The sequence below is a fragment of the Pipistrellus kuhlii genome, unplaced genomic scaffold (assembly GCF_014108245.1).
Source record: "Pipistrellus kuhlii isolate mPipKuh1 unplaced genomic scaffold, mPipKuh1.p scaffold_m20_p_1, whole genome shotgun sequence".
In the NCBI taxonomy this organism is placed as follows: domain Eukaryota; kingdom Metazoa; phylum Chordata; class Mammalia; order Chiroptera; family Vespertilionidae; genus Pipistrellus; species Pipistrellus kuhlii.
In genome coordinates, this window is record NW_023425404.1 from 78088892 (window position 1) to 78100983 (window position 12092).

Here is a 12092-nt window from a genome sequence, read left to right on the forward strand (position 1 = left end):
AATATAGTTCTTCCCATGACACATTTTAAATGGACATAACAAGCATGTGATGGCATATGAGTTTATCACCACTGTGATATTTTTATTGAGAATGCTTAGATTTATACAGCCCTGATAACTTTTGTCCCTGATAACTTTTCCAATATTTTGCTTCTTCATGTCCCGAAAAACAAATAAAATTTACATATAAAGTCTATTTCTTTCTATGAAAACTAATAAGTAGTAGGTGGAAAATATTTAAGTTAAATGGAATTTAAATCTCAGTATTATTTTCCATGTAAAGTAGATCTTATTGAGCTTCATCCATCTTCTCAAAATTTTTAAAAAATTTCCAAACTTGAATGTATCTACTTTAATCACACTGTACTTCCATATTTTTCTGGTTTTTTTAAATATTTTTTAAATTGATTTCAGAAAGGAAGGGAGAGGGAGTGAGAGATAGAAATATCAATGATGAGAGAGAATCATTAATTGGCTGTCTCCTGCACAGACCCTACTGGGGATTGACCCAGCAATTGAGCATGTGCCCTGATGGAGTATTGAACAATGACTTTGTGGTTCATAGGTCCATGCTCAACTACTGAGCCACAATGGCCGGACATTGTCAGTGTTTAATTAATTGCTTAGACTTTGGACATTGGAGTGATTTTTTTTTTTTACTTTTTTTTTTTTAAAATATATATTTTATTGATTTTTTACAGAGAGGAAGGGAGAGGGATAGAGAGAGTTATAAACATCGATGAGAGAGAGTCATCGATCAGCTGCCTCTTGCACACCCCCTACCGGGGATGTGCCCGCAACCAAGGTACAAGCCCTTGACCGGAATTGAACCCGGGACCTTTCAGTCTGCAGAACAACGCTCTACCACTGACCCAAACCGGTTTCGGTGATTTTTTTTACTTTTATTGGTTGGGTTATTAAAACTCTCTGGGCTTCCGTATTCCTCACAAAATGGAAGGGTTAAATCATATAATTCTTTCTGTACTAATTGGCTAAGATTCTGTGAGTAAACAACTATTTACTAAACACCTACTGTGTATTATCAATATATGGCCTCTGATAAGTTTTGAATATACATATATAAGAAGTTCTTTGTTTTTAAGGGCCTTCTAATCTAATGTAACACTTCTGAAATTAAAAAAATATATATTACACATACATATTTTCTTAAATGTAAAGTGTTCTGATAAACTCTCCAAGTGCTGTAAAAGCAAGTAGGGGGGAAAGTATTGGATTTTATTTTGAGAAGAGTATTGATGAGCAAGATTGCAAGGTAGTGTGCTTTTTAATGACAAGAATCTGACCTCACTATAGCAGAAGGCGTGGGAGAAAACATGGGAAAGAGATCCGATGAAGCCGTATTATGTGCCTCTTGGAAGTAGAGAGGTAGTTTGGTATTCAGATGATAAGAGGAATTGAGTAGATAGTGAATGTGGATGAACATGGGGAGGTAGAAGCAAATTCAGGCCAGGGAGTTCCCTCAGGAGGAGAATGCTATTACTGAACAAAAAAACTAAGTTCTGTGGTGACACAGCTGTTAGGTGTGTCACCATATTGTTTTGCCTTTCCTTAGTCTTAATTTGCAGGCATTCAAATATATAGTCAAATGTGATTTCTCCTTTAAAGTTACAATTTTATATCTGAGTTTTTAGAGATCCTTGAAATACTTATTAAAATGTGGAACTGAAAAAATAAGTGGAATCGAGGTACATTTTATATGGCTGAGGTGGCATCTTATGTGCTGCTACTTTTTGAGACTAAGATAAACAGTTTGAAACTCTAGAGAAGGGGAAAATATGTGTGTTTTTATCTTTTTTGTTAGTGACTAAGAAATATATCAACTGAAAGGAAGTTCTGTTTAATTTTTTAAATGTTTATCAAAATAGTTTTAAATTCTGTTTCTATTTTTCTGTTGTTTTGAAAAAAAAAATGGCTATTGAATTTTCTTAATACATACTTTTAAATGAAGTGGTATTGAAAACTTGCCTTTATCTTTTTAAAATGTATTTTTCTACTTTCCTCTCACTGCAAGGCCTAGTAAATGACAAAGACTCAAAAGATTCTATGACAGAAGGAGAAAATCTTGAAGAGGATGAAGAAGAAGAAGAAGGAGGAGCTGAAACAGAAGAACAATCTGGAAATGAAAGTGAAGTAAATGAACCAGAAGAAGAGGTGATGACTTTAATTTATAGCAAATAGGTACATTTGTACTAGAGTATTTTGACTATATGAGCAAAATTTCCTTTATAAAATAAAATTTACCCCTCAGTTGTATGATAGTAAACTAGAGGCCTGGTGCATGAAATTCATGCATGGTGGAGAGGGGTTTCCCCTCAGCCCAGCCTTCACCCTCTCCAATCCAGGACCACTGGCTCACAAATGCTCGCCTGCTTGCCTGCCTGGTTGCCCCTAACTGCTTGCTTCCCCCTTCCTCGCCCCGCCCTTGCCGGCCTGATCACCTCTCACTGCCTCCCTCTGCTTCCTCCCTGCTGGCCTGGTTGCTCCTAACTGCGCCCCCTCTCAAACTGCCCCATCCCCCCGCCAGCCTGGTCGCCCCACTCAGTCTGCTGGTCAGTCGTTTGGTCGTCCCTCACTAACCCCCCTGTTGGCCTGGTTGTAGGCAACCATCGTGTGAGGGTTAATTTGCATATTATCTCTTTATTCTATAGGATATAATTAATAGTATCTCTGAAATAAAATCTCTGGATTCATTAAGGTTTTTTTAAGAAGTAAATACTGATCATAGGATTGTTTTTTATTATTATTTATCATAGAGGAAGGGGGAGAGAGAGAGAGAGAGAGAGAGAGAGAGAGAGAGAGAGAGAAACATCAATGATGAGAGAATCATTGAACAACTGCCACACTGAGCATCAAGCCCACAACCCAGGCATGTGGCCTGACCAAGAATCGAACCATGATCTTCTAATTCATAGGTCAGTGCTCAACTACTGAGCCACACCAGCAGGGCTGTTTTTATTAAGACTAACTTTTTAGAGTAGTTTTAGATTTATAGCAAAATTGAGGGGTAGGTAAGGAGACTTCCTGTGTACTCCATGCAGTATCCCAGACATGTACAACCTCTTCAGTCTTCACTAGAGTGGTACATCGGCACATTGATGAACCTAAAATGTACAAATTCTACATTGACACATCATTATCACCCAAAGTCTATAGTTTACATTAGGGTTCATTCTTGGTGTTGTAATCTATGGACATGTATTATTATGGTTAGGATTTTTATTTAGTAAGCAATTTGAAGAAAAATGTTGTTTGTTCTGTGTTTCTTAATCTTACTTTTGAATATGAACTTTTAATCTGTGGGTTTTATGAAAAAAAAATTATTGACTACATATTAATGAACTTAGCTTTTTTTCTCTCAGATATAATAGTATAGAAATCTGAAATTCATCATGCACTGTGATAACATGCCCTGTTGTTTTTATGACTCTATTAAGCTAAACCATATGAAATTGATCTTCTATTTGGACTTACCAAAATATCATTTTTTTATATAGATTAAGCTAATAGTTTTAATTCTTTCCTTTTTACTTCTAAACCTGCTTAAGTTTTAAAAGTTTCAGCTAAAATAATAGAATGTCTGAGATTTGCTTCATGATCTGGAGGTATACTGGGGAATGTTAGGGGTATGGAAGAAACTAGAAACTGATTATGAGCTAATAGTTGTTCAGTTGTGAAATGCGTAACTAAGGGTTCATTAAGTATCCTGTCTCTATTATGTATACTTAAATTAGAAAGTTAAAAAATAAAAAGAAGGATACATAAGAATAAAAAATAATGAAAATAAAATTTAAACCTTGGAATTAGCACTTTCTCATATACTAAAACAAGTATAAATATAAGTTTATAATTATTAAGGTTAATATTAAGGTGTATTTGTGTGTGTGTGTGTGTGTGTGTGTGTGTGTTTGTGTTTGTGTGTGTGTTCCTTGAGTGCTTAAATCATTTAGGAGAGTATGATAACTTAGAAGTGTTATTTAAACTTTTCTGAACCTTGGGTTTTTCATGTATAAAAATGGGGACAGTAAAGCTTATCCTTCCTTCTTTAGAATTGGGTAAAACAAAAACAAAATGTAGTATGTGAGAACACCTTCCAAACTGAGATGCTTTTATACAGTGTAGTGCTTTATAAAATTGAGTCACTGCTTTCAATTGGTAATGATGTTAAAATGAATTATTGCTTTGCAGAATTGGATGGATATTAAAAACCAATTATGACAAATTCAGGCTCTTAAGTTAGTTAGGGAGGAGAAAAATACACAAGGTTCAGGAAACCCATTCTTTGTGGAATTCATGGAAGGGATTCTACAAAGGATCTTTGTGTTATTAGATTAGTGAAAGATAGTGAAATGGGATTTCAGCTGCTGGTATGTAGTAACTGTTGCCCGCTGACTTTGCCCTACATTTGGGAATAATAAACAATTATACAGACATTTTAAAATCATTTTAAGGTATGTAAAATGTAATTACCTGTAATTAATCATCTAATGTTAAATTTCAGGAGGGTTCTGATAATGATGAGGAGGAAGGAGAGGAAGATGAGGAAGAGAATACAGATTATCTTACAGATTCAAATAAGGAGAATGAAACTGATGAAGAAAATACTGTATGTATGGCTGAAAATTTGCTTCTTGAAATTGTGCAACATTTTCATAGTATTTCAGTTTTATTATAATTATTGAAAACTATTTCTTTCAGTGTTTATTTTCAGTTTGTTTTCCTAAATACTTTTTTTTAACAAGTTCTTTTAATATTTAATAATGTTATATATTTTACTTACTCATTCCTTAAGTAGGTTAAACAAGTTAAGTTATCAAATACCAAAGTTTCTGTTATACAAAACATTAATGTTACAATTTCTGGTCTGATTTCTTATTTTTGTTTTGTTTTAATAAGGAGGTAATGATCAAAGGAGGTGGACTTAAGCATGTACCTTGTATAGAAGATGAGGACTTCATTCAAGCTCTGGATAAAATGATGTTAGAAAATCTTCAGGTATGAAATGTTGTTCTAGTTCACAATATCTCTCAATACAAAACATTGCAGCACATTCAGTTCTGGTTAATAGGAAGGTCTCTACTATGTAAATATTTGCCTCTGTAGCATTTTCCTTATTTGTATAATTTGCAGCTGCCAGTGCTTGGATTTCATGTCCTGATTTGTACCTTTCTTTAAGATAGTGTGGGAATAAATGTAGTAAATACAAGACCTGGAATAGAGTAATTTCATTATAGTAACTTTCACCTTTTCTTTCTGAATCATCTCTAAGACCCTTTACTTGCAGTTTGGTTAGGAGTCATACTTCGCAGAAGATAAGTATTTAGGGAAATTTAATTTTGTAAATTCCTAAATTTGATATATAATTTGAATAACAAATATTTAGAGGAATATTAGTTATTTGATGTTTAAAGAATTGTTAATTATTTAATGTATTCATGACATTAAAACACTGGATTTTAGAAAAAGCTCTGTCACGCCAGTAATTTAGAGTAATTATGTTTTCCTATAGAGTTGAAATCTCATAGATTGTATACTTGAGCCCTATACATAATAGTTGTTGTTAAACACTTTGATGACTTGAAAAGAGTACCTTTGTTGGAATGGTGGGATGAAAGCTACTTGGGGTGGGTTTAATAGAAAATGAGAAGGGATGAGGTGAAAATGATGGCTAACAGATGTAGCTAACTCTTAAGGAGTTTTTACTAGAAAGGGAAAAGAAATGGGGAGGTAGCTAAAGAAGGCCAGAGTTAAAAGAGGTGGATTATTATTGAGATTAAAGATACTAGGAAAATAATAGCAGAGTCTGTATACTTGTGGGGGAATAATCCTTTAGAGAAAAAATAATGGATTTTACATACATTGCTGCTACTAAGGCTGAAGGCTATGATAATGTACAAATTACTACTAAAGGTATAGTAGGCCAATTTGTTCATGTATCTAGAAAACTCTTAATTTAGTAAATAAATCTTACATCACTTAGGAGCACAAATCAAATAAAATAATCATTATAGTCTGCTAGAGGCCTTATGCATGAAATTTGTGCACAGGTGTGTGTGTGGGGGGGGTACCCCTCACCCTAGCCTGCACCCTCTCCAATTTGGGACCCCTTGGAGGATATCCAACTGCCAGTTTAGACTCGATCCCAGGGATCAGGCCTAAACCGGCAGTCAGACATCCCTCTCACAATCCAGGCCTGCTGGCTCCCAACCGCTCACCTGCCTGCCTGCCTGGTTGCCCCTAACTGCCCCCCCACTCCTGCCGGCCAGGTCACCCCAACTGCACTCTCCTTGCCTGCCTGGTTGCTCCTACTGCTTTCTCCCCGCCCCGCCAGCCTAATTGCCAATCGCCCCTAGCTGCCCCCCCACCCCTGCCAGCCTGGTCTCCCTCAACTGCCCCCCCCCCCCCTTCTGGCCTTATTGCCCCTAACTGCCCCACCCCCACTTGCCTGATTGCCTCTTACTGCTCCCCATGCTGGCCTGATTGCCTCCGACTGCCCCTTCTGCTGTCTTGGTCACCCCTAATTGCCCCCCACCCCTCCCCCCTCCCGCCGGCCTGGTCGCCCCTCACAGCTCCCACACTGGCCTGATCACCCCACGAAGCCTGCTTGTTCAGTCATTTGGTCACCCCTCACTAACCCCCCCTGCTGGCGTGGTCACCCCATGCAGTCTGCTTGTTTAGTTGTTTGGTCATCTCTCACTAATGCCCCTGCAAGCCTGGTCGTAGACAGTCATCTTGTGAGGGTTAATTTGCATATTTCTTCTTTATTATATAGGATACTCCATGTGATAAGATAGTAAAACAATTTTCTTTATAAAGAAACTATCTTACATTAGTCAGAAGGCACTTATTCATTTGTCTAGCAAGTATTTATTGAGTACCTACCATGTGCTTAACTGTGGAGCAACAGGTTTACTATAAAGTAGTACGTAAAAACAAAAACAAAAACAAAAACCAGACCTGCTTTCTACTCTTAGAATGTAGTTTTATGGGGAAGGCAGCTATTTAACAACTAAACAAACACATACTTTCAAATTGTGATAAATATTCAAGAATTAAAAGAACAGTGTTTTCATAGAAAATAAGGGAAAGGGCCTTCTTTAGATAAGATAATCAGGGAAGGCATCTCTGAGATCATGACTTCTAATTTTTAAAATAATTTTATTGGGTATTTATAGGATATTTTCTTTTTTTTTAAAATGTATTTCTATTGATTTCAGAGAGGAAGGGAGAGGGAGAGATAGAAGCATCAATGATGAGAGAGAATCATTGATCAGCTACCTGCTTATTTATGGGGATCGAGTCTGAGACCCTTCAGTACAGGCTGACGCTCTATCTACCGAGCCAAACCGGCTAGGGCTGAGATCATGACTTTTAGAAAAGACAGATAAAATGGAGTCATGTAGGGGAAATAGGGGAATGATTTGTTGAAGTTCCTGAAGCAGAAAAGAACCAGAAGGTCAGTATTAATGGAACATCGTCAATCTGTGGAAGAGTAGCAGAGCATGAGAATAGATTATTGAATGGGACACCTTTGGAGTGGTGCCTTCGACAAACTAAAAGCAGGGAAACTGCTCAGAGAGACTGTTGTGGTGTGTGACATGGTGGTCATCTGTTTGATAGTGTGTGGGCACCTGGAGAGAAGTCTAGATTTGAGCTAGATTTATTTGGTGCTTGATTGGATAGTGGTGTAGGGAATGAGTCAAGGATGATATTCAATTTTTTTAGCTTGGGCCACTTGCTAGTCTCTCTGACAGTCAACAAGGGCAGAGTGAGCAGGCATTCCACTTGGCCATGGTAAGTTTGAGAAGCCTATGGAAATGTCTGGAGATCATAGAAACATAAATCATGGAGATGTCTGGAGATCAAGAGAAACATAAATGGAGTGATTGTGAGAGCATATACAGTGATGAAACCCACCAGTCTTGGGGAGAGACTCACAGATAAACAGGCAGTTATGACATACGAAAATTATGAGGGAAGATGTGTGCTATGATTATGACCGAAAAGACACAGTACATTACAGGAACAGGGAAATTTAGTAGAAGCAACAACATTGTGTGTTTGGCATGGAGGGGCTGGAGTGATAACCTGGAGCCAAGTCACAGTTCTTTACGGGTTAATAAGGGTTTGGGGGCCAGTGGTTTCATCTGCACAAAGATTACTCAGACTCTAATGATTGTGTTTGAAAAAATGTAACACTGAATGAATTGTTTGCAGTTATATTCACATATATCAGTGTGCCTTGGAGTATTCATATTTTTTCATTTCTGTCTTTCAGCAACGAAGTGGCGAATCTGTTAAAGTGCACCAACTTGATGTTGCTATTCCCTTGCATCTCAAAAGTCAGCTGAGGAAAGGACCCCCACTTGGTGGTGGAGAAGGAGAGACAGAATCTGCAGATACAATGCCATTTGTCATGTTAACTAGAAAAGGCAATAAACAACAGGTAAGAAATGGCCCTCTGTTATCATAATTGATAGAATCAAGTAGAAGGAGTAACTATATTTTTTAGGTTCTAAATTGTTTTTTGCCTACAAGGGGAAAAGAGTTGCAAGTATTCAGTGGTAGAAATAATTTCATCTATAATAGTATATATTCGGAAGACACATCTCTGACTTGTACAGAATGGTATTTTTGAATGGAAAGGACATTTATTTCAGTAGGGAAGGTTCTTAAGTATGCTCATAGTGGGAAAGGCAAAGATGACAGATACATCTCAAGAAAACGCTCAGGCCCTGCCCAGGAGCTAAGGGTTGGTTAAAGCGTTGCCCCTATACTCCAAGGTTGCGGGTTCCATCTCCAGTTAGCGCATATACAATAACCAACCAATGAATGCATAAATAAGTGGGACAACAAATTGATGTTTCTTTCTTTCACTTTCGCGCTCTCGCCCCCCCCCCCCCACACCCTCTTCCTTCCTCTCTCTAAGAAAAAAATGAGTAAAAATTAAAATGAAATATGTTGATAATGAAAAAACGGAAATTGTTACGGTTTTTCTTAAAAATAATTATTTTTTTACTCTGGATGCTTCTCCATTCTCCTTAGATTGCTTCCCTCTTTTTTCCTGTACTTCACAGATGGCCCTCAGAATCATTCCCTGTTAAGCTGTTACTTCAAGGATACATACATTGACAGCTTACATCCTGCTGAGGGAGATAGATAAACATCATATACTTGCAGATAGTGAAAAGTGCTATGAAGAAAATAAAGCCCAGCTCTCTGACACACTCTAAGATATATCATGCATTACCAGTGCTGTAGGAGTATTTTTGAAATTAAGTTGCTGCTTAAAGTTGATAGAATCTTGTGATAATTGACAGCATTTTCCTGATTAGTGGTATGTAAAATAATCTTATAATAGAATCTTAGATTCTGTGAAATAGGGTAGGTACAACAACTTCTCTTAGAGTTTAATACCTGGCTCCCACACTCATTCAAAAAGTCATTTAACAGATATTTATTGTTTACTTGCTACACACCATACATTACCCTATGTGTAGAACATACAGCAGGCAAGCAAAGTCCCTCCTCTCTTTGGGAGATTTCATTCTATTTATGGAAGGCGGACAATAAAATACAAATTGCTATGAAGAAAAATAAAGCAAGATGAGAGGATAGAAATCGACTGGGTTGGGCCATGAGAGGGAGATAACTATTTTAGGTGGATGATCAGGGAAGACCTCTAATAAGGTATCTCATGGTGGAAGGGATATTCTGTTCCCTCCCTGCCAGTGCACTCTCAAAGAGATGATTGCCTAAATTTTATCTTTGCTTTTGTTATGTAATTTCATATTTACACAAAGGATTAAAGTTGCACAGTAAACCATTATTTTGCTGCAGTGCAGGTAAATCTTGTGATTCAAGAACTATATGTTAATTAGAATGTGGAAAGAACATTGGAAAGGATTTATATCATGACTCATTTTAATAGTTAATTTTGACTTAGATTCAGAGCCCTGCTGTAACTTTTTCAGATACTGTGTTCATAATTCCTTTCCACTCATAAGTTCTTTCTTCATTCTCCAGTATGGTTCATTCAGGAAAGTTTCACCCTGACTCATCCTCACGTCAAGGTTAAATTCTTGCTTGTCCTGTACTCATTCTCTGGAAAAATGAGGAATTCTTTGAACTTTGCACAATTGCTGTCCTCAGTACACATGGAACTGCTAGTTTACCACAGTTACCAGGATATTCAAAGTTCAGACTTTTTGCTTTTCTTGGGACTATGTTCTCTGTGATCAACTTTTATTTCTATCATTGCATTTTAGGACTGCTTCGTTTTATTTTTCTTTAAAAGCTTTCAGTTCTTAATACCAGATGTTTGGGTGCCAAAAAAAGGGCGACTCCTCTCCTCCCCTCCCCTCCCCTCTCCTCCCCTCCCCTCCCCTCTCCTCCTTTCCCTTCCTTTCACTATTTATTCCCCTATACCCTCTTCCACCTTCACCTATCCTCACCCCCAATCACCATACCATTATGTCTATGAGTTCCTTCTCTATTTTTTCTTTTTTGCTCAATACCTCTATCTCCCCAATACCCTTGCCACCCAGAAGAACTGTCTGTCTGCTTTTTATAAGTCTGTCTCTATTTTGCTTGCTAGTTCAGTTCATTAAGTTCCACATATGAGTGAAATATGTTGCTTATCTTTTTCTGCCTGGTTTATTTCAATTAGCATAATACTCTCCAGGTCTACCCATGCTGTTGCAAAGAGTAAAATTTTCTTCCTTTTTATGGCTGAGTAGTTTTCCATTGTATAAATGTACCATCACTGTTAAAAAAGGTGTGTTTGTTATTGTGAAGGGCAATACATGATAACTTCAGTTAGCAGTACGTTGGTTCCTATTCCCTTGTAGCTCTTGCAGCTACTGAAGGAATATAATTACACAGAGTAATTTTATTTACGGTACGTTTTTCATTTGTCCCTCCCTTTTGTGAGGCAGACATGAAAATTCATTATACCATTGTCAATTTGTTTACCCCATATGACCTTTTCAGAAATGAAATAAAAAACCTCTCTTAAAAATACTTTTGAGCTTTGAAAAATAAATTTATTTCAGCAGACTTAAATTCTAACTCATATGGCTCAAAATAAGACAGTGTACTTATTTATTAAAAGGAATGTTTTTAGTTTAAAGTGGGTAGATTATATACTGTGTAACCCAGGTAGCTTTATACAAAATGAGTAGAAGTCCTTCTTAAAATGGGAAATTTTGTTTAATTTTTAAGAAAACAGTTTTATTGAACTTTATTAAAAAACATTCCCAAACATGAAATGAGAGTTCAAAATACTTGGTTATTAAGTACATTTTCAACTCAAACTTTATTTGGAATTTTGGAAAAGGTTCAACTTTATGAACATTATTTGAGAAACATCACTGCTCTTTTGTGGTCTGAAAAAGAAAATACATTTTGTTCAGGTTTTTATTTCTTTATTTGTGTTTTGGGTGTTGGCCCTTTTGGTGCAACGGTTTTTCTAGAAATGTGAAATGTGTTGCCTTTATAGGAATCTTTGGTTCTTAAGTGAAAGATCTCTTTGTGTACAAATTTGTACTCAGAATTAACTTTCTCCTGTAGTCATTAGGAAAATACAAATTTATACCACTGAGGTGAGTAGGTAGAAAGAAAGAAGGATAATTCTATTGATATATTATCTAGGTTTAATATTTATAAATTAGAATACTGAGTTGAAATAAAATGTTTTGATTACTTAAATGTTTTAAATTAATAAAATCATGATGTTATAAAGCTATTTTATTATTTTAAACAAATGCACAGTATATTATAGTTTAATACTTGTAAACAACCCTTTTTTCAGTTAATATTTATAAGGAATCATTATTTGTTTTACATATCTTTTGACTGGAGTAACTGATACTATCTGTCATAGTAACTTGGGATTATGTCTATGTTTTGGATACATATATGTATTTTTTCTGCAATTTCAGCTACAGTTATGAAGTAGCTTTGTTTTTAAATTTATTTTTAACATATTTGTTTTGATTTTAGGGAGAAGGGGAGAGAGAGATAGAAACGTAAGTGATGAGAGAATCATTGTTCGGCTGCTTCCTGCATGCCTC

At 36.3% G+C, this 12092-nt stretch overlaps 1 protein-coding gene across 9 annotated transcripts in view; it reads left to right on the top strand.

Moving 5' to 3' along the window:
* Positions 1 to 12092, top strand: part of UPF2 (UPF2 regulator of nonsense mediated mRNA decay) — a 112153-nt gene that overhangs the window by 85577 nt on the left and 14484 nt on the right. For 8 of the 9 annotated variants that reach the window (XM_036452973.2, XM_036452989.2, XM_036453030.2 and 5 more), the window contains 4 exons: positions 2033 to 2172; positions 4520 to 4624; positions 4915 to 5013; positions 8297 to 8464. In XM_036452973.2, the coding sequence (XP_036308866.1) occupies positions 2033 to 2172; positions 4520 to 4624; positions 4915 to 5013; positions 8297 to 8464 (512 nt within the window). Of the gene's footprint in view, positions 1 to 2032; positions 2200 to 4519; positions 4625 to 4914; positions 5014 to 8296; positions 8465 to 12092 lie in introns of those variants that run through there. The other variant, XR_006742410.1, reaches the window with a different exon arrangement.